This window comes from Miscanthus floridulus, chromosome 8, assembly GCF_019320115.1.
Source record: "Miscanthus floridulus cultivar M001 chromosome 8, ASM1932011v1, whole genome shotgun sequence".
In the NCBI taxonomy this organism is placed as follows: domain Eukaryota; kingdom Viridiplantae; phylum Streptophyta; class Magnoliopsida; order Poales; family Poaceae; genus Miscanthus; species Miscanthus floridulus.
This window is the reverse complement of record NC_089587.1, coordinates 68,536,884-68,559,726: the sequence shown is the minus strand read 5'-3', so window position 1 is coordinate 68,559,726 and position 22,843 is coordinate 68,536,884. Positions and strand designations below refer to the sequence as shown.

General features: G+C 55.5%; 1 protein-coding gene across 1 annotated transcript; it reads right to left on the bottom strand.

The window, feature by feature from the left end:
* Nucleotides 1-21,221: 21,221 nt before the first annotated feature.
* LOC136472446 (uncharacterized) lies at nt 21,222-22,638 on the bottom strand. Its single transcript, XM_066470153.1, has 2 exons — nt 21,957-22,638; nt 21,222-21,317 (listed from the first exon to the last, which is right to left on the bottom strand). The coding sequence occupies exon 1, from the start codon at nt 22,600-22,602 to the stop codon at nt 22,135-22,137; it is 468 nt and encodes a 155-aa protein (XP_066326250.1). The 5' UTR covers nt 22,603-22,638; the 3' UTR covers nt 21,222-21,317; nt 21,957-22,134.
* Between the last annotated feature and the right edge of the window lie 205 nt (nt 22,639-22,843).

The window sequence follows — 22,843 nt, the reverse complement described above, 5'->3', positions numbered from 1 at the left end:
ACTCAGACCGATGTTTGAATGTCCTGCTCCACTCTGCTCCTTCCGACCTGTGTATCGAGGATGGTGCGTGGGCCCAATGCATCAGAGTCCTCAACCCACGTCTATATATGTGTCTCCAAACCAAACAAAAAAAACTAAGACGATGGCAAACATGAGATAAGACGAATCTAACACTTGTCGGTTCAGTTTCAAAAGATGAAGCCAACCACAACAAACAGGATAGAACCAACCCATCCCATTTGTCTTCAAGGACGACACATGGCAAGTGTATTTTGTGCAGCAGCAACAGCCGTGAGTTTACTGCCACGTTTGCTGTACATCCGGCAGCTACGACCTACACACTACTAAAAAAAGCTCATAGTTTCATACTTTACTATAGAAAAACACGAGATCTGGATGCTACCTGTCCATGGAGTCAAATTTCTTAACGTCCATCTTGCCTTTGGCTCACTATGGGAAGGAAAATTCCACGGTTGCCTCCAATGCAAGACGGGTCCTGAATTGTCAATACTGATAGAGCAGTACACTCAACTACATATATCAAAATTTGGCATAGAGTAAGTGCAATCTCAAATCAAGTCGTATCTGTTGAGAAATCATTTTGCCGATTAGCACACACAACACACATAGAGCACAACAAATATACCAGAATTTAGGGGAATGGTGTACATCTACGATTACACGCTGGGCCTTCTCCCCATTCTCCTTATAGACGAGGAGGCTGCCCGATAAGAACTCATCTAGAGACTTTTGACTTCTCCCGTTGACTTTGACCATATGATTCGCCCACAAGAAACTTTTCACAACATTCAGGCTGTTCATTTCGACGTAAACGATCGTGGATTATTTACTGCTGGTTGGTTTGATGTGAGAAAAAAATAATATTTCAACTTATAATCCACGATCGTATATGAGCAAGCGAACTGATCGATTATCCACAATGATGTCAAGTACTGTGGCGGGCACGTCTATAACGTTGTCAGTTACGCGGCAGTTGCTTTTCTAAAGTAAAGCGGAGGAAACCTTTTACGCTAAAAAAAAGTTTTCCTATCTACGATCACGGGAGACCTCATATTTGGATAGACAAATGGTGTATCATTTATGTATTAATATAAGTCAAGATATGCACATAAACGGCATAAGCCTTTTATTAGAGGGAGTACAGTTGGCAAATATTTACACTAATTCCCTTATCTTAATATGCTAATAATAATATGGTTTGGTCACTTCGAAGGTGGTTGTCATGTTTAAAGAATAACAAGAATATTTTAGCAATAACAAGAAAATGTTGAGCACCAAATATTATTCTAAATTTGTTATTCGGTATGTCTAGCGTCCAGACGTCCGGACGGGGCTAGCGTCCGGACTCCAACACCTGATGCGCCTGCTTCACGTGGGGGCCCGTGCCGCTCCGTGCCCCGTGTCTCGCGCCCCGCACCACGGCCCTCGAGCGCTGTGTCCCGCGTCGCTCCGTGTCCCACGCCCTCACCGTGGTGCCCTGTCCACACCAGCGCGCATGCAGGCGGGCCCAGTAGCTGCTGCAGGTGCCTGCTATAAATGGCTCTCACTGCAACATGTGCAACACCAGATCTACTTTTACAACATTTAGATGAGACACTTGCAACATACATCTGAATCAATTGAAATACTTGCAGCATACGTGTCGGTTTTTGGACCGGTGGATCCTCAACCAACTAGTGAATTTGTACTGCGTGTTCCTAATCCCGGATGGTGATGCAAAGAGACACAAGGCTTATACTGGTTCAGACAATTGGTGCCCTACATCCAGTCTGAGAGATCGATCTTGTATTCCTTGCACCGAAGTGCTTGTAGTAGGGGGTTACAAGCTGGGTGAGAGAGGGACCTAGTCCCAGATCTCGCCATGGAGTGATGCGGGCTGCCTGAGACGTTGCTCTCAGGCGGCCGGGGAGTATGCGTGTTACAGGGTGTTGTTTTTATGAGTGCGTGTGTCCTCCTCTCCTAGAAATGGCCCAAGTCCTTTTCTTTTATAGTTGAAGGGAGGACCAGGGTAGTACGTGTGCTAACTATACGGCGTCGTGCGAACGGAGGCGGCATGTCCGAGCCCTGTAGCCTGTTCCTGTGGCGGCGTGGTCGTCGGAGTGATTCGTCCTTGAAGCGCTGGGGCGACGTGCTGGTCACATTCGATCCTGTGCGTCATGGGAGCTCCAGGGCTGCCTCGAAGCGGGCGCAGCGGTCAACGTGCGGTCGCTGTGGGTTGACCACGCGCGAGGCCGGGGCTCGGTTGGCGCCGAGGCCGAACCATGGTGGGGTCTCGGTAGACATGAATCTCGAGATGGCCGAGGCCCTAACGTAGGGTGCCGAGGCTCGGAGGGAGCGGTCGGTCTGGTACGCTGGTTCAGAGGCGATGATGACCCGGGCCAGACCTCCCATGCCGCGTTGTCTTCGGGGCGGGTGTTACGGGGCATAGTGTAATGCGGGCGCTGATCGTGGGTACAACGCCAGAATATAGTGGCCGGTAATCCCCGCCGCGCCCTGTCTCAGCCGATATGGCGCTGATGCGACTTCTTGTCCCGTCGGCCACTCCGTGGTGTCGAGCCGTCATCCGACTGAGATTGCGGGAGTGGTTGACGCATTAATAGGACGTGACATGCTGTCGGGAAGACTGGTCGAGGCGGGAGCGACGGGTTATTGACAAGCTAGCCTTGAGCGGTACGAAGAATAGCTGTCTCATTTGAGGCTGTACGCACGGGGCCTCGGGCGAGACGGAGATTGGGCTCCTTGCTGAGGCCTCCCACGAGAGGCCTCGCACGAGGCGGAGATTTCATCAGGGCGTCGAGACCTCCCGTGCGAGGCCTCGGGCGAGGCGGAGATTTCGCCAGGGCGTCGAGACCTCCCATGCGAGGCCTCGGGCGAGGCGGAGAGCCGATGGGCTCGGACGGGGCCGGTGATGAACCCATGGTTTACCTTCTGGCCTCGTTGTTGATTTTAAGTGACTCTTTTGGTGTACGCCCGGGGTACCCCATTTTATGGTACCCGACAGTAGCCCCCAAGCCTTAGGGGGAGTGCGTACACTCTCCCTGAGGGTTTGTCGAGACTTGGCTTGCAGCCGCTCCTGTAGGGATCGTGTTTTGCTTTTTGAGGTTTCGGTGGGTGCGCGCGAGCGCACCCGCCGGGTGTAGCCCCCGAGGCCCTAGAGGAGTGGATTTACTCCTCTAGGGGCTTTTTCGTGTTTGAGTGAGGAGTTTTTATCATATTTGCCGAGCCCACAAGTGCGAGTTCGGGTCGTGGGGTTTCGGCAAGGTCATAGGGAGAGCCCCCGAGCCTCTGCACGAAGCAAGAGGGCGATTAGGGGTGCCCCTGACTTTTTGTACGACCCTCACGCTTCCTTTTTGCTTGGAAGGAGGGGTGGAACGTGCCATGCTACCCTCGGTGGGCACGAGCGGTGGCACTTCCGGTGAGCTGTTATCGGGTAAGTCCGAGTGGAGGCTCGTGCCCCATTCACTAGGGGACGGCTAGTGGTCTAGAGACGCGCTCCATGAGTACCGAAGGGTTTCTCTAGTGGGTACCGAGGCCGTTCGCTGGGCCCCGGTGGCTCGGTGCCTCCCTACGATGGGATCCCATTCGGAGACCTCCCTGCCGGTCTCAGACATGACTTAGGATGCCCCGAGCAATCGTTTGCTCGGGCCTTGGCCATACGCGGGCTCGCCCATAGTCGTCCCTGACTCTATTGCCCTGGGGCAGCTGTCAAAGCCCTAGGAGGCCCAGCCTTCGAACCCCTAGACCGTAACGGGCTCGACGCCCTTTATTGTGTTTGTAACGAAATTTCTAGTGCGGGCTTAGATCGTTTGTCTTTGTTTTGGGTGCAGGAGGAGCCCCCAAGCCTCCGCCCGGAACGAGAGGTCAGTCAAGGGTCCCCCTGGCTTTTTTGTTCGACCCTCACATATCCTTTTCGTTCAGACGGAGGGGTTGTTTACCGAACCCATTCGGGTGTGAGCCTGGGCCGCTGGGTCTTGGTAAGGTTGCAGGAAGAGCCCACTAGCCTCTGCACGGAGCGAGAGGGCTGTCGGGGGTTCCCCTAGCTTTTTGTACGCCCCTCGCACGTGAGGGTTTGTTTGCTGAGGCCCCCTCGGGTGCGAGCCTAGGTCGTGGGGTCTCGGCATATCTGTAGGAAGGGCTCCCTAGCCTCTGCACGGAGTGAGAGGGCCGTCAGGAGCTCCCCTAGCTTTTTGTACGACCGTTGCGCTTCCTTTTCGCTTGGAAGGAGGGGTTGTTTTGCCGAGCCCCCTCGAGTGCGAGCCAGGGTCGCTAGGTCTCGGTAAGATTGCAGGAAGAGCCCCTTAACCTCTGTACGGAGCAAGAGGTCCGTCAGAGGTTCCCCTGGCTTTTTATATGACCCTCACGCTTCCTTTTTGATTGGAAGGAGGGGTGGAATGTGCCATGCTACCCTCGGTGGGCACGAGCGGTGGCACTTCCGGTGAGCTGTTATTGGGTAAGTCCGGGTGGAGGTCCGTGCCCCGTTCGCTAAGGGACGGCTAGCGGTCCAGAGATACACTCCAAGAGTACCGGAGGGTTTCTCTAGTGGGTGCCGAGGCCGTTCGTTGGGCCCCGGTGGCTCGGTGCCTCCCTACGGTGGGATCCCATTCAGAGACCTCCCCGCTGGTCTCAGATACGACTTAGGGCGTCCCAAGCGTTTCGCTTGCTTGGGCCTCGATCCCGTGTGGGCTCACCCGTGGTCGTCCCTAACTCTATTGCCCTAGGGCGGCTGTTGAAACCTTAGGGGCATAGCCTTCGAACCCCTGGACCATAATAGGCTCAGCACCCGATTCCTTCATCTGAAAGGAATAGGGCGGGGGGAATATCTTCCCCATTGGCTTAGCAACGGCTGGCGTGCCTTTTGAGGCGGTTTTCTGGGGAGACAGAACGATGCCTGCTGCCGTAGCGGTCAGGTGCAACGTGGTGTCAGCGGATGGGATGCAACTGTTCTTGCAATTAATGAGAAAAAGGTGGGCACGTGGGCGGTAAAATCGGATCGGGGTTAACCACGCCAGATCCGGGGGAAACTTCCCCGATTTCATCGCCCGTCCATTTCGCCTTTACCCTGTATAAATACGCAAAGAGCTTTGCCCCTCCTCACTTTACCTTGCCTGCGTTAGCTCTGCCCCCATCGAGCTGTCGCTAGAGCAGCGGATGCCGGGAAGAAGAAGGGAGAAGAGCGAGCCAGGGAGAGAGCGAGCGAGAGAGAGAGAAACTCACCGCCACATTCGATCCCTCCACCGCACTCATGGCCGGCGACATCGTTGTCATCGAGGCAGACCCTTGGGATCCATCTGACGTCACTGCGGAGATGCTTCAGTCGCTCGTCGACGGTGGACTCCTTCGTTCGGTGACGGACCCCAACAGGCCGAAGTGGATTGCTCCGTTGGGCGAGCCGGAGCCGAGGCCTCACGACGGTTATGTCGTGAGCTTTGTCTCCTTTCACGAGTGCAGCCTCAGCGTTCTGGCGGATCGGTTCATGCGGGCGCTCCCACACTACTATGGCGTGGAGCTCCACAACTTCAACCCCAACTCCATCGCACAGGCAGCCATCTTTGTCGCTGTCTGCGAGGGGTACTTGGGGATTGCTCCCCATTGGGAGTTGTGGCTCCATCTCTTCTGGGTGGGGCATACCACTAAGCCAACGGGCACGTCGGGCATGAGGAAAGCGGTGAGGGCCAGCGGCTGCACTCTCCAAGTGCGTCAGGACCGCCAGCACCTCTACATCCCGGCCCAGCTCGCGTCATCCAATCGTCGATGGTACACGAGCTAGTTCTATCTTCGCAACGACGATGGAGGACTTCCCCCCTACACTAGGCGGATTGTGGGGAGCTGCCCGGAGAGGTGGAAGTACGGCGTCCCGAGGGAGGATCAGCCCAAGCTGCAGCCGCTTCTGGAGGGGCTAGAGAGGCTGCGGGGCCATGGCCTTACCACGGCCGTGGTCGTGGCTGCCTTCCACCATTGGAGGGTGCTACCACTGATGGCTCGGCGGCGGTGCCTGTTCGAGATGAGGCCGGGTGAGCCAAATGAGGGCATCCGGATGTCCTCCTCCGCCCTTTCCAACGAGGAAATTCTTTGTCGGGTGGGGGAGACGGTGGAGGCGAAGCTGAGGGGCGGCAACCTGACCCCCATCACAATGCGCCCATCGCGGGGGTTCCTCTCGCTGGTAAGTTGTGCGCCGCTGCAGCCCCCGAGCCACCTCTGTTTCTCCTTACTTCTCGTCCCCTTATGCGCGTTCGTTATTCCTGCAGGGGATGAGGGATGTGCGCGCCTCTCTGTCGCCCATTCCCAAGGACGCGAGGCGGCGGGCGATCAACCGGGCACACGCCGAGGCGCAGAAAAAGCGGAAGGACACCGAGGTGGCGAAGCGCACGAAGAAGATCCTCACGTGCGAGGAACTGGATAAGCGCCGCCGGCAGCAAAGGAAGGATGGCCTCCTGTTGGAGGAATCCCCATCGCCGTCGCTATCGACGGAGGCCTCGGATGGGGATGACGAGGGCGAGATGGGGCAGGGTCCCCTGGACCATCTCCCTAACATAGGGGAGATGGTGCCCGGGGTGTCGGCCAGCAGCCCGGCGCTCCTAGAAGGAGGAGGGGGAGCAGACCCGGGGTCGGCAATTGCCCGCTCTAGGGCTGAGGCCGACACGCCCGAGGCGCGGGCATTGGGCAAATGCGCCGTCAGCCCGGTGGACTCAGCGGCAGCGGTGGAGCAGGTGGCGGCGGAGGCGACGCAATTGCCCCCGCAGAGGACCAAGGGGGCACCGGGGTCCGTTGAGGACCAACTGGCGCCGATGAACACGGAGGCCGTGCCTCTACCGCCGCCACTGCCTTTGTGGACAAGGGTCGCCATGCCAAAGAGGTTGCCGCCCCGCTCGAGGTAGGTGTATTTTTGGTGGGGTCATAGTGCTTTCCGTTCGTTCTTTTGTCTTGTGCTAACCCTATAAACGTTTTGTCCTTAGCCGGAAATGACATGCGGAGGTGCCTACCTTAGCGCCCCTTAAAGCGCTCAAGGTTAACCCCGGCTCCACCGCCCACTGGGTGGCGGAGGCGCAAGCCGCCCTACAACGTGGCGTGGCGTCGATGAGGGCTGACCCAAAGGAGCCGGCCACCCAAGGAGGGGCTGCCAAGGCGGCCCTGACACAGGAGGGGGAGGGAGCGCATCCGCCCCGCGATGGCGAGGCCCATGGGTCGGATGCGGCCGAGGTTCCTTTGGCCACCGGGATTGAGGTCCTCGAGGTTTCACATGCCAGGGCGACGGAGGCCACGGCGCCCAGGACCATCGAGGCCGCTGCGGCGGGCACCAAAGCCCTCACAACCACCGAGGCCACGATGGCGGAGGCCGAAGCCCCCGAGACCACCGAGGCCACGATGGCAGAGGCCGGAGCCCCCAAGACCACCAAGGCTGACATGATCGTGGCGAGGCTGCCGGCCTAGGAAGTGGAGATGAAGGCGGCGGAGGCCTCGATGGCACCCTTGGTTCAAGGCCTGCCGTTGTTGCGGGAAAGCGCCCGGGAGGTGGAGGTCCTTCCGATCTCCTCCGACAATACTTCCCAGGCATAGGAGATGGCCGGCGCCGAGGTGGCTGGTTTCGTGGAACAGCTGGCTCCAACCTCAGGCGAGGGAAGCTCTGCCCTCGCGCGAGTACGACCCGAGCCCCATGTGTGGGATCACCCGCGTGTCCTATGGCAGAGCCGGGATGACCCTAGGGCGGAGCCCCTGTTTGCCCTCGAGGATGCTGTTGAGGGCGGTCGCTGGGACACGTTCGAGCAGTACTGCCAGCTGGCGTAGCGGTCATTATGGACGGTGCTATCCATGGTGGCCAACGATCTGCCCGGAGTCGCCTAGGTTCGTGCTTTCTTTTCTCATGCGGTGGTCTTTTTTCGAGTTTTCTTTGTAGGGATTGACCCCTATTCTGTTTCCCCCAGGAGCTCGAGACCCGGTCTCTTGGGAAGTCGGTCTTTCTCTGGTGGGAGAGGGACGTCTGGGACCAGCTTCAGTGGTAGAAGGGCCTTCTTGCAGGCGCCAATGAGCTCCTGTCGGCATGGAGCGCAGAGGTGGAGGACCTCCGCCTTCGTTGCGCTGACATGAAGGTCGAGGCGGCCACGGCTCAGGAGCAGCTCGCCCCTTTGGCGGCGCGGGTCAAGGAGTTGGAGGAGGAGCTCACCCGCGTGGCCAATGATCGGGATGCCTTCAGGTCTCGAGCCGAAGAAGCTACGGCTTCGGGCAAGGCTCTTGCTAGGTAGCTAGGGGCGGAACAGAATGCGCACCAGCTAACAAAATGCGCTTTGGATGAGGCCTTGCAGTGGCTGAGGCCTCGCGAACTGAGGCTGTGGTTTGGAGGGGAAAGGCCGAGGGTGAGTCCTAGTTCCCTCGTTTTATTTTCTTTTCCTTATGTTCGCTCCCTAACTCCCTGGTGTGATGCAGAGCTAGGGAGTGAAGCTTCCAGGGTGGCCGAGGCTTCTCGAGTCGAGGCTCAGCGCCTGAAGGAGAAAGCCGAGGCCTTTTAGGTCAAGGCCTGACACTGGGAGCTTAAGGCCAAGGGTGAGTTCCGTAGGCTTCCATCCCTATTTAGCTTGTTTTTCCTCTCGTTCAACCCCATTCCATTTTCGGTGGTGCAGAGTCGGAAGCGGAGGTCACCCGGGCAGCCGAGGCTTCTGTCGCGGTGTAGACGGTGCTCGAGACTGAGATCAAGGAGCACGACACGCTAAAGGGTGCCGCCCGTGCCACCTGCGAGGCCCTGGTGGTCGAGGGGGTTCAGTCAAGGCATCTCCCTTGGGAGCCGTCTGATTGCACTGAGCGGTCAAGTGCGTGAGCGGCTCCGAGGAGCGCTGCATACGGGCGTCAAGCGCGCACTGGCCGTCATCGCCTCGCACTACGTCGGTGTTGACCTCCAAGCCATCAGCAATGGCTACGTCTTGCCCGATGATGATGATGAGGCCGACGAGGTGGTGACGAAGCTATTGGAGGAGGCGGAAGGCCCTGGCACAGCGCTGGCAACGTTGTTTGAAGAGGAGGTGGTCCCTCCCCCGCCGTCTGTCGATGCCGGAGGCCTAGAGCCGTCACCTGGGCCTGAGAGGCCATGCAAATAGAATAGGAATTAACTGTGTATCGTAACGTTTGTGGCCGTGGAGGCTTTTCTTTTTGAAGTACTCGTGTTTCTTTAATCGTTTGTCTTGTGTTTCTGTGCCTCTGTCCTCTTGTTGTCTCTGATCAGGTTTCTTCGCAAAAAACTTCCTTGGAGCCTAAGTCATCCCCTGGGCGAAAGGTGGTGAGGGAGCACCATAGCCCGGAGGCTTAGGCTGTCTCACGACTCTACCGGCCTTCTGGCCCTAAGACGGGCTTTCGGTCCTTGGGTTTTTCGCAACCGATTTGTCAGAGCATGCTAGAGGGTTTGGCGTAGGAATTTTTTCGAAAAATGACTAAAAAATAGTGTGTGGGACTTAGGGGGGAATCCCTCATCTAGCCCCCGAGGGAGATTCGGTTCTGCGAAGGCAGAGCCGAGTTTCCCTTACAGTGTCATCGTATTGCCGAGACCTATGATGGGCTCGGGAGGGTTCTCAAGAAATTAGAACAACTAAAGCACGCTTTTCAATTGTATTCCGAGAAACAATATATACAATGCTTGGATTTTTAAGGGTAAAAGCGACGTAGCAGTTCTATATTCCAAGCGTTGGTGAAGATTTCACCCTTTTTGTTGGCTAGCTTGTAGGTCCCAGGCTTTAGCACTTGGGCGATGATGTACGGTCCTTCCCATGGCGGGGTCAGCTTGTGGCGACCCTTGTTGCTCTACGCCAGCCTCAACACCAAGTCGCCTACCTTCAAGTCTCGGCTTCGGATGCGCCAGGCCTGATAGCGCCGTAGGGTTTGCTGGTATTTAGCCGAGTGCAGCAGCGTGACATCTCGAGCCTCCTCCAGTTGGTCGAGGGCATCCTCTCGGGTGGTGCGGTTGCTTCATTCGTTATAGGCCTGTAGCCTTGGGGAACCATATTCCAAGTCAGTGGGGAGGATGGCCTCGGCCCCATAGACTAGAAAGAAAGGCGTGAACCCCGTGGCTCAGCTTGGAGTGTTCCTCAGGCTCTAGATGACCGATGGGAGTTTGGTGAGCCATTTCTTGCCAAACTTCTTCAACCGGTTGTAAATTCTTGGCTTGAGGCCTTGTAGGATCATGCCGTTGGCACATTCTACTTGGCCATTGGTCCTTGGGTGTCCTACGGCCGACCAGGCCACACGGATGTGGTGGTCATCGCAGAACGTCAAGAATTTTTTGCTGGTGAACTATGTCGCGTTGTCGGTGATGATGGTGTTAGGGACCCCGAACCTATGGATAATGTTAGTGAAGAACAGCACTGCTTGCTCGGATTTGATTCAATTGATCGGACGAGCCTCGATCCTTTTGGAGAACTTATCGATTGCTACCAGTAGATGGGTGTAGCCCCCGGGGGCCTTTTGCAGAGGCCCGACCATGTTGAGCCCCCACACGGTGAACGGCCACGTAATGGGGATGGTTTGGAGGGCCAGGGCCGGGAGGTGCGTCTGCCGAGCATAGTACTAGCATCCTTCATAGGAGCGTACTAGCTTGATGGCGTTGGCAACCGTCGTCGGCCAGTAGAATCCTTGGCGGAAGCCGTTTCCGACGAGCGTCCGGGGCGCTGCATGGTGCCCGCAGGCCCCTGCGTGCAAGTCCCAAAGCAGGGCTCGGCCTACCTCGGTGGTGATGCATCGTTGGAGGACACCGGAGGGACTTCGTCTGTACAATTCACCATTGTAGAGGATGTAAGTCTTGGCTCGCCGCGCAAGCCGTCGGGCTTCGGTCCTATCACTAGGAAGCTCTCCCCGAGCAAGCCAATCAAGGAACGGGGTTCGCCAGTCCATGTCCTGGTCGGTCTGTGGAGGCTCGGTGTCGACTTCCATGACCTCGGGCTTGGTCGAGAGAGTCTCGGCAGTAGAGGGGGCGCTAAGCCCCGTGGTGGTTTTGGCCAGTGGGCCCTCTTTTGCTACCGAGGCATAGTCGATGGAAGGCTTGTGGAGGTCCCTGGCAAAGACGTTCGGGGGGACCAGAGCCCGTGCCGAGGCCATCTTTGCCAGTTCGTCCGCGGCCTCGTTGTATTTCCGCGCGATGTGGTTGAGCTCGAGACCGTTGAAGTTGTCCTCTAGGCGGCGTACCAGCTTGCAGTACACCTCCATTTTGGGGTTGAGGCAGTTTGACTCCATCATGACTTGATCGATGATGAGCTACGAGTCGCCCCGGATGTCGAGATGTCGTACTCCAAGTTCGATGGCGATCTGCAGGCTGTTGACGAGGGCCTCATATTTAGCTGCGTTGTTGGAGGCGGCAAAATGGAGCCGAACCATGTAGCGCATGTGTACTTCGAGGGGCGAGATGAAGAGCAGACCCGTGCCTGCCCCGGTCTTTGTCAGAGACCCATCGAAGTACATGGTCCAGCATTCTGTCTAGATTTGAGCAGGTGGCAATTGGGTGTCGGTCCACTCGGCCACAAAATTGGCCAAGACCTAAGACTTTATTGCTTTCCGAGGCGCAAAGGTCAGGGCTTCCCCCATGAGTTCGACGACCCACTTGGCTATCCTACCTGAAGCCTCCCGATTATGGATTATCTCTCCTAGGGGAAAAGATGACACCACGGTTACTGGGTGAGACTCGAAGTAGTGACGCAGCTTGCATCAAGCCAAGACTACGGCGTAGATCAACTTCTAGATGTGGGGGTATCGTGTTTTGGTCTCGGAGAGTACTTCGCTGATGGAGTAGACAAGTCGTTGGATGGGTAGAGCATGCCCCTGTTCCTACCTCTCTACTACTACGACAGCGCTGGCCACTTGGGTCATTGCGGCAACGTAGAGTAAGAGGGCCTCATCTCTGGCCAGCGGTACCAGGACGGGAGGATTGGTGAGTAGTGCTTTGAGCTTGGCGAGGGCTTCTTTGGCCTCGGGGGTCTAGGAAAAGCGTTCGGATTTTCTCAAGAGGCGGTATAGAGGCAAGCCTTTTTCGCCAAGGCGCGAGATGAAGCGGCTCAGGGCCGCAAGGCATCCCATGACCCTTTGCACTCCCTTGAGGTCTCTGATTGGTTCCATGCTGGTTACGGTCGAAACCTTCTCTGGGTTGGCTTCGATGTCGCGTTCCGAGACTATGAATCCCAAGAGCATGCCTCGAGGGACCCCGAACACACACTTCTCGGGATTGAGCTTGATGCCCTTCTCTCTAAGGCATTTGAAGGCTGTCTTTAAGTCATCGACGAGATCCTCGGCCTTTCTGGTCTTGACCATGATGTTGTCCACATAGTCCTCAATGGTTCACCCAATGTGGTCGCCAAAGACCTGGGTCATGCACCGCTGGTATGTGGCCCCTACGTTTCTGAGGCCGAAAGGCATAGTCACGTAGCAGTACATGCCGAATGGGGTGATGAAAGAAGTCGCAAGCTGGTCGGACTTTTTCATCTTGATTTGATGGTAACCAGAATACGCATCAAGGAAAGACAAGGTCTCGCACCCCGCAGTGGAGTCAACGATCTGATCGATTCACGATAATGGGAAGGGGACTTTTGGATAGGCTTTATTCAAACCGGTGTAGTCTACACACATCCTCCATTTCCCATTTTTCTTCTTAACTAACACGGGGTTAGCCAACCACTCTGGGTGGGACACTTCCTTGATGAACCTGGCCGCCAAGAGTTTCTGCACTTCCTCACCGATGGCCCTATGCTTTTCCTCGTCGAATCGGCATAGGCGTTGCTTCACCGGTCTAGAGCCGGCCCGGATGTCCAAGGCGTGCTCGGTGACCTCCCTCGGTATGCCCGGCATGTCCGAGGGACTCCATGCGAACATGTCACATTCGCATGGAGGAAGTCGACGAGCACGACCTCCTATTTGATGTCGAGGGTGGCGCTGATCCTCAGCGCCCGGTCGTCGGGGCAGGCGGGGTCGACTGGGACGAGCTTGATGGCCTCCGTGGGCTCGAACGCCCCTACGCGATGCTTGGAGTCAGGCGCCTTGCCACTGAGTTGGTCGAGGTTGGCGATGAGGGTCTCGGCCTCCGCGAGAGCCTCGGCGTACTCGATGCACTCGACGTCGCAGTCGTATGCATGTTCGTACGTGGACTTAATCGTGATGACACCACTAGGACCTGGCATCTTGAGCTTGAGGTAGGTATAGTTGGGGACTACCATGAACTTGGCGTAGCACGGCCGCCCTAGGATGGCGTGGTAGGTTCCCCTAAACCCGACCACCTCGAAGGTAAGGACCTCCTTGCGGTAGTTGGAGGGGGTGCCGAAGCAAACGGGAAGGTCGATGCGCCCGAGGGGTCGCGTGCATTTCCCTAGCACGATGTCGTGGAAAGGTGTGGCGTCGCCTCGGAGCCTTGATCGGTCGATCTCCAAGAGCTCCAGGGTGTTGGCGTAGAGGATATTGAGGCCGCTGCCACCGTCCATCAACACCTTGGTGAGTTGGGTGTTGCCGATGATCGGGTCGACAACAAGTGGGTACTGCCCGGGATTCAGAACATGGTTGGGGTGGTCATCTCGATCAAAGGTGATCGCCTCCCGAGACCAGTCGAGGTACCGGGGAGTGGCCACCTTGACCGAGAAGACCTCTCGGCATTCCCTCTTTCGCTGTCGTGTCATAAGGCACGCTGAGGGTCCGCCAAAGATCATGAAGGCGTTGTGCACCTCGGGAAACCCATCGTCCTTGTCATCGTCCCAGTCACCGGCGCCTTTCTGCTTGGCGTCGTCGTCAGGGAGTCCGAGCCTAGCTTAGTAACGCCGCAGCATGGAGCAATCCTCGAGGGCGTGCTTTACCGGGCCCTGGTGGTAAGGGCAGGGTTTCTTAAGCATGTCGTCGAAGGGCCTGGGGCCCCTGGGGCCTAGGGGATTCTTTTGTTCTGCGGCCGTGATCAGATCGGCCTCGAGGACGGCCTGCTTCCCCTGGCGACCCTTTTTCTTTCTTTTGGGGAGGTGGGGGACCGAGGCCTCGGGGGGCTCATCCCTCCGCTTCCCCTTGGCGTCGTTCTCGGGGAAGATGGCCCCTACAGCCTCTTCGCCTGAGGCGAAGTTGGTGGTGATGTCGAGGAGCGCGGCAGCCGAGCATGGCACATTTTGGCCTAACTCTCGGACCAAGTCTTGGCAGGTGGTGCCAGAGAGGAAAGCCTGGACGATCTCTGAATCGCCGACGCTGGGCAACTCGGTGCACTGTTTAGAGAAGCGCCGGATGAAGTCTCGGAGAGACTTGTCTGGTTTCTGGCGACAGATCTTAAGGTCCCAGGAGTTTCCAGGGCGCACGTATGTGCCCTGGAAATTCCTGACGAAGATCCTAACCAAGTCGCGCCAGTCGTGGATCTGAGAGGGAGGAAGGTGCTCGAGCCAGGCTCACACCGAGTCTGACAAGAGTAAGGGGAGGTTGCGGATGATGAGCAGGTCATCGTCCGCGCCGCCTAGCTAACAAGCCAGGCGGTAATCGGCAAGCCAGAGCTCGGGGTTGGTCTCGCCGCTATACTTTGTGAGGTTGGCTGGCTGGCGAAACTGGGCTAGAAACTGAGCCTTGCGGATGGCTCTACTAAAGACCCGATGGCTAGGTGGTTCAGGAGAAGGATTGCGGTCTTCCTCACTGTCATAACGGCCGCCCCGATGCGGATGGTAGCCTCGGGCAGGCCCCTCACTGTCGTGGCGCCGTCGTTGGCTGACCACCTCGTGGTCGCCCTGCGCCTCATGTCGGTTATCGAGGCGGCCGTGGACCCTCGGGCCCTATTGATTATCAGTGCCCGAGCGGGCTCAGGACGAACCGAGGCCTCCCTATCCTGCCGATGCGGTGCTGAGGGGAGGTCTGAGATGGCACCGCTCTGCCGGGAGGCAGAACTCTCGGCCTGCTGCACCGCGGCGGTCTCGAGGAGATCCCGGAGCTCGCCGCGAACTCGTCGCCCTTCTGTGGTGGAGGGCTCGGGCATCGTGCGCACTAGCATTGCCACAGCCGTGACATTCTGGTTAGCGCGATTGAAGATTGGGGGACAATCATCCCCTTCGTCGTCGTTGATGCGGTGGTGCATGTCGCAAGCCTGTCGTCGGGCTCCTCCGCTGTCACCGTGGCCCTGCTGCTCCTGCTCGAGAGTGTTTCGGAGCTATTGTAGAAGGAGTCGATCTTGCTCGACCTTGGCCTGAAGTTCGCGGAGCTGCTCCAGGTCTAGTCGTCGAAATTGTCCGAGGGCAAGGTTCTCGCTCCGTGCTGCCGGTGGGACAATGCGCGAGGGCGTGGCATCGCCCGTTCCCTGATGAAGCGGAGTACGGTTGCATGCCCCCTCATTCTCATCGCCCGTGCTTGGCATCCCAAGTCCGACGTGGAAGCACTCACGAGCGGGATCGTAAGTACCTTCGTCGTCAGAGTCGGAATAGCCAAAGCAATAGTCACTCGTGGCCAGGAAGCGACGCATGGCTTTGGGGTCACGAAGTCCAGAGAAATCTGCTCTGGCCCATGCCTCGTCCTCCTCTGAGGAGTCAGTGTGGGAGTGAGTCGAAGTCATGGTATCAAAGTCGAGGGCGAAGCATTGGTGGTGTCCTGAGGGCTCCGCGTGAATGGAAGCGTAGGCATAAGCGTAGGAGGCGGTGGCATTTCTCAACCCGAAGGGGTACGGAGATAGTGCTATCGCCGAATTCCACTTTGCCGGAGCCGGCGCCTTAGGGGGTGGCAGAGCAGGGCTCGGTGACGAGGTGCTGCCGCATGCCACCGGCGTCTCTCCCTTGTCTAGGCTCAGGCCAGACAGGTCCCCAACCAGAGGCCCTGTGCCGACAGCTGGGCACGGGATGTCGGCGGAGCACGACGTGTTGTCCTAGGTTCGCGTAGCATCGGGGTGACCCTGCTCGCGTCGTGCCCGGCGAGCGCGGCGAGAGCGGCCGCCCGGGCGCCGCCTGCGCCTGGGCTACCGGTGCGTGACGTTGTTGTCGGTAGGCGGGGCTCGGGGTGTGAGGAGTACCATGTCGTACTCGTGCCCTAGAGACATGAACTCTAGGCTCCCAAACTAGACCACCGTGCCGTGACGCAGTGGTCGTACGGGGTCTTCCATCCGGAACCTATTGGGATGACGAGGTTGACACGCAGAGGCCCCTACCTAGCGCGCCAACTGTCGGTGTTTTGGACCGGTGGATCCTCAACCAACTAGTGAATTTGTACTGCGTGTTCCCAATCCCGGATGATGATGCAAAGAGACATAAGGCTTATACTGGTTCAGGCAATCGATGCCCTACATCTAGTCTGAGAGATCAATCTTGTATTCCTTGCACCAAAGTGCTTGTAGTAGGGGGTTATAAGCTGGGTGAGAGAGGGAGCTAGTCCCAGATCTCGGCGTGGAGTGATGCGGGCTGCCTGAGACGTTGCTCTCAGGCGGCCGGGGAGTATGCATGTTATAGGGTGTTGTTTTTGTGAGTGCGTGTGTCCTCCTCTCCTAGAAATGGCCCAAGTCCTTTCTTTTTATAGTTGAAGGGAGGACCAGGGTAGTACGTGTGCTAACTATACGGCGTTGTGCGAACGGAGGCGGTGTGTCCGAGCCCTGTAGCCTATTCCTATGGCGGCATGGTCGTCGGAGTGGTTCGTCCTTGAAGCGCTAGGGCGACGTGCTGGTCACATTCGATCCTATACGTCATGGGAGCTCTAGGGCTGCCTCGAAGCGGGTGCGGCGGTCAGAGTGCGGTCGCTGTGGGTTGACCGCGCACGAGGCCGGGGCTCGGTTGGCGCCGAGGCCGAACCATGGTGGGGTCTCGGTAGACATGAATCTCGAGATGGCCGAGGCCCTAACATAGGGTGCCGAGGCTCAGAGGGAGCAGTTGGTCTGGTACGCTGGTTCGGAGGCGATGATGACCCGGGCCAGACCTCCCATGCCGTGTTGTCTTCGGGGCGGGTGTTATGGGGCATAGTGTAATGCGGGCGCTGATCGTGGGTACAGCGCTAGAATACAGTGGCCGGTAATCCCCGCCACGCCCTGTCTCAGCCGGTATGGCGCTGATGCGACTTCTTGTCCCATCGGCCACTCCGTGGTGTCGAGCCGTCGTCCGACTAAGATTGCGGGAGTGGTTGACGCATTAATAGGACGTGACATGCTGTCGGAAAGACTGGTCGAGGCGGGAGCGACGGGTTATTGACAAGTCAGCCTCGAGCGGTACGGAGAATAGCTGTCTCATTCGAGGCTGTACGCACGGGGCCTCGGGCGAGATGCAGATTGGGCTCCTTGCCGAGGCCTCCTGCGAGAGGCCTCGCGTGAGGCGGAGATTTCGTCAGGGCATCGAGACCTCCCATGCGAGGCCTCGGGCGAGGCAGAGATTTCGCCAGGGCGTCGAGACCTCCCATGCGAGGCCTCGGGTGAGGCGGAGAGCCGGTGGGCTCGGACGGGGCCGGTGATGAACCCATGGTTTACCTTCTGGCCTCGTTGTTGATTTTAAGTCACTCTTTTGGTGTACGCCCGGGGTACCCCGTTTTATGGTACCCGACAATACGTGTGAAAGACAAGGCAAAACACGTGTGTAGCCATTGCAAAACATATGCAACATGCCAATAAAAGACTTGCAACATGCAGATAAAACACTTGCAACATATCTATGAAACATATGCAATATCCGGATGAAACACTTCCAAACATATGCGTGAAACATATGCAACACCCAGATAAAAAACATGCAACATATGTCTGAAGCATCTGAAACATTTGGAACAATACACTTGCAACATACGTGTATATCCACTGCAACATATACAACATCCATATGAATTACTTACAACTTGCAACATAAAAACACTTGCTGCAACATAACACAAATGAAACATTTAGAACATACTCTTGCAACATGTGTAACATCCCGATCTACTTTTGCAACATCTGTATGAAGCACTTGCAACATACCTCTAAAACATCTGAAAACACCTGAAACATACGCTTACAACATGCGCTTTCAGCACAGCGCAACATCTGCTTGCTGCTCGGGAGAATGGAGTCTTGTCGGCGTGTGGAGTTCACCGGAGGCAGCGGCCCGATGGCGCTTAGAGGCAGCAGTTCAGCGACGACGGCCGCACGACATGGAAGGGAGACATCGGTCGCACGACATAGAAGGGAGGCATCGATCGTACAACGCAGAAGGGAGGCATCGGCCTCGCGACATGGCTAGGAGGCAGCGGCCGCATGACTAGGAGAGGGCAGCAGCATGTCATACCTATCAGGTCCGGTAGCCGAGCGCCGAGTGCGTGGTGCCAGGTAGGCCCAGTGGCCGAGCGTTGTGCCTCGGAAGTGACTCGCCTAGCTTTGTCGCGCACGAGCGGCTGTCGTCGGGGCTCGCCTGCCTCCGCGCCGCCGTGAGCTCGCCTCTACGTGGAGCACGTGCCGCGGAGCTCTCCTGCCTCCATGTCGTCGCTCGCGCGGCTCGCTGGCCTTGCGTCGTCGTGCACGAGCAGCGCAGGGGCTCGCCTGCCTCCGTGTCGACACGAGCTCGCCTCTATGTAGACCACATGCTGCTTGGGCTTTCTTGCCTCTGTGTCGCCACACTGCGGCTCACCGGCACACCACAGACCATCGGTGCTCGCTGCTCTGTGTTGGATGCGCACAAGGGAGCAGATTGTGGAGAGAGAAAAGATGGGCAAGGAAGTGAACGGATTGGATAGGAATGAGTGGATGGGCAGAGCGCTACGCTTGGAGGCAGCAGGTGAGCGGATATGAGCGATAGAAACGAGTGGATGGGAATCAGTGGATGAACAATTTTGAGAAATGAAGGAGCAGGAGGTTATTGGGCTGGCGATGCAGTCCATCAACGGAGCGTCCAGGTGGAAGGACGCTCCTAGCATTATCCTTTGTTATTGGGTAGGTATACTCACCGAGCAAAGATAATCACTATGAGAACTGTGCTATGGAGAATCATGCAATAGGCACAATTTATCAGTGCACTGCTGCTAATTAATCTGCAATGCGTCATGTTTAGGGCAACACAACGGTTAGAGCTAGTTAATAGGTCTAAGACAACTTCTCCAATAATACTAACTTTTAGTGCTTAGTTTTTAACATGAATAGCCCCACATGACATTCTCATATAATATTGAAATGTGTGCAAGAGCTTAGCTCTTGATTAAGAGCTAGCTTTTCTCTCTCTTTCTATTAAAGTGTGAAAACAAATGCTTAGAGTCAGCTTAAAAGTCAATTGTTGGAGTTGTGGTTAGGATAAAATCGATCTTCCCAAAAAAAAATCGCGGCTCTAATGAAGCCGCTCTGTCCCAAAGGGCAAAGACAGTAACTGCTGCCGTGAACCACGAGCTTGAAGTCTGACGTGTGAGTATGACTGTACGAGGGCATAACATCCGGCCCGTTCGTTTCGGCTGGATTGATTTATAAATTATGACTGAAAGTACGGTTGACTGGTTTAGTGTGAGAGGAAAACACTGTTGGCTAACTGATAAGACAAGCCACATACAAGCAGTTACATGCTACCGAACAGGCCGATCAAGCTGTTCGGCTGATAAGCCGGTTGAAGCTATTTTATTATGAGAGAAAAACATGGATCAGTTAAGCGAAGAAACTGTTTTGTTATGAGAGAAAAATACGGATAAATTCAAACGAGCAAGGCGATCATGTATCAGCGACAGCACGAGGACGAGGAGTTTTTTCTTTCCTTTCGGAAATCCATATTATTATCGCCGGCGTACAGTGTTTGCGTGCAATGCAACGCGGTGTGAAATGGTGAAGGAAGTTTTTTTTAAGTAAAACTGGAGGGGCTTGCGCCCCTACAACACAATAGAATATAATAAAAAAGGAGTTTACACGGTACAAACAGAAGGAGGAAAACAGAAAACAAGAAGAGAGAGCTAAGAGCAGTGAACAACAACAGAGAGCTTAAGTCAGGGAACGAAGAAGGAAAAAAAGGAAGAGCAGTACAAGCACTGGTGAAGGAAGTTGCTTTCAGCTTTCACGCTACCAGTAACCTTCGGTATAGCAGGCAGTAGCTATTAATTAGAGCGCCCAAACATACCAGGTTAATTATGTACACGTAACAAAAAAAAATCAAAATTTCATAACTATCACTAAAAGCTTATTGACATGTCATCAGTATCCAAACCAAGGGCCTATTCGTTTAAACTTATCAGCCGACTTATCAGTTAAAATTTACAACAACACAACAGCTTCAGATGACTTATCAGCTAACTTTAATACCAGCTCAACAAGCCCTTTACTCGTGACATCTTTGCCACTGCTGCTGTCAGATTCAGAGCGAACGGCAACTAGGCACAAAGTGAAAAGACGTTTTGTCATTGGTCAAAGGTGGTCAAGCCCTTTCGCTTGAGCTACTTTTCAGTTATAGAATAATATTTTTCTCGCAACATTTCAGTATAAATATCAGCATAAATTAAATTTCAGCATAAGCCTGCCACGTCCACTTCATCTCTGATCTCTCCCTCATCCTCTTCTGACTACTCTACCCTCCTCGTTGTGTGGCGCATGGCGAGCGCGGGCGTGTGATGAGGCGTGGGCGGCGCAACGCGCGCTGGCGCGAGGGACGGGGCGGCGCAGCGTGGGCTGGCTCCGATGTCATGTGGATGTGGGCGTGCATGTCACGTTAACAAAGACGCAGTAGTGGTACAGAACAGAGTTTTAATAGCATGGCAGGCACACGGTAGTGTTCAGGTCACACCTCACACAAAAGATATGCTAGTACTCAGAACACAAGCCATAACATAGCCCTCGGCCAAAACAAGTTGGTGTAGCTAAACCTCACCACAAATCAGAAGGTAGCAACACGCGAAGCACCAAAGGTAGGAGGAATATTTGATCACAAAAAAAGGCAGGAGGAATACGCAGGTACAGTGCTTTGTCCGCTGTGCCAACTCAAAATTACCCCAGATAAAATGACGCTTCGTGTCACGGTAAAACAAAAGGAAAGGTTCCGTGGCATGCTAAAAAAAATACAGAGCACGTAATAAGGTAAAAGAAAAAAAAAAGTTACGTGGCGTGGTAAAAAAAAAACAGAACGCGCAATGATTATAGCAGCCACACGCAAACTCCAGAATCAGGATGGTAGATGCATGAGTCACCGGTTACAGATCACAACTTCATAAAGAGAAAGGATGGTAGATGCAACAGTACACAAGAACACAACGACAAGAAGCTCATATAATAGATGTTGATCATTAACTGCAGATGCCATTACACCACTTGAAGTTCATCACGAGATCATTAACTGCAGATGCCATTACACCACTTGCAAAGTTTAGTTTCCAGGATGGCGATTGCACGAGACGACAACACCACCAAAAGGTCCTCTCGTTCGCAGCGATCTGCTGCTCTGCATCAGAAACGACTACTCCAGTAAAACTACTACTACCTCGCTGCTCTGCATCAGAAACGACGACAACGGGAGCGGCTACACGTTGTATAGAATGTTCGGAAATAAATTACATAATTCGTCAGTATTTTACGAGACGATTTTTTAAGCCTAATCAATCCGCCATTAGCACATGTTTATTGTAGCGAACATTGTCAAATCATAGATTAATTAGACTTAAAAGATTCGTTTCGTAAATTAGTCGTAAACTATATAATTAATTTCGTAATTAGTCTATATTTAATACTTCATGCATATGTCAAACATTCGATAGGAGAACGACTAAAATTTAACGGGAATCATTCACGGAACCTGACGGACTATGCAGTCGAACAGGGATTCATTGGACTCTACAGAACTCAACAGGAATCATTCACAGATCTAATGCCTCGTTTAGTTCTAAAAAGTTTTTCTAAAAAGTGCTACAATAGTTATCACATCAAATCCTACGATACATGCATAGAATATTAAATGTAGACGAAAAAAACTAATTACATAATTTAGTTAGAAATCACGAGACGAACGTTTTGAGCCTAATTACCTATGCAAGGCCTAAACGCAGATTCATTGGGAAGACTACTCTGCGTTGGGGAAGGGTACCTTGAGGGACTATGCAGGCGTGCTCAAGCCTCGAAGAAGGCAGTGCTGACCTTGAGTGCCCTGAGGTCGGCGAGAGCACTGTTCAGCTTCTCCACCAGCCACTCCTCCGTCTCCGTGCGAGCATGACGCACGCTGAGCGCACCAGCGATCACCTTACGAAGCCCTTGACAGATGCTCTTCACCGACTTGCACTTGCTGAAGGTTCCCTTGCTGTCGCGGCCGTCTGCAGCTCCCAGGTCCAATCCCGGCATGCCTCCAGGTACTCCACCTTGTAGAGGTTGGCGAAGAGGATTGGGAGGCGTGCGTCGATGCCGAGTGTCAGAAGCAGATCGACGCGGGAGAGGGCGGTGAGGTTGTCGAGCGCAGGAATCACCCACGCCTTGGCAGGGGCCTGCTGCTGCTGGACGAAGATGGACTCCAGAGGGGCGGCGTTGTTGACGGCCACCGCACGAAGACGGAATGTAGCAGCAGCGATGTTCACGGAGAAGACCTGGCCAGCGCGGAGCGACCACACGTCGACGGGTGGTGGCGGCGGCGCCATCTCCTCCTCGCTCTCGTGCTCCGGCTCCGCGTCCTCGATCTCCGCATCCGCGAGCGCCTTCTCCTCCTCGAGGATAGCCTCGCGCTCCTTCTCGGCCTCCGCCATCGCCTCCCACTGCTCCTCCGTCAAATCCTCCCACTGTTCTGCGCTCATCGACTCCCAGTCCATGATTCCCCCCCTCCCCTCCCCTCCCGCAAAGCCCGCTCTCTCGGTTAGTGGAACCCCTCTCTCTCGGCACGAACTGGATTTTGAATCTGTTGCTGCGTGGCCGGATACGAGACACGGCTGTGTTTTTATAGACCAGCGACCCTCGCCGGCGCGGAGGCAACTGCAATCCGGCGGCCTC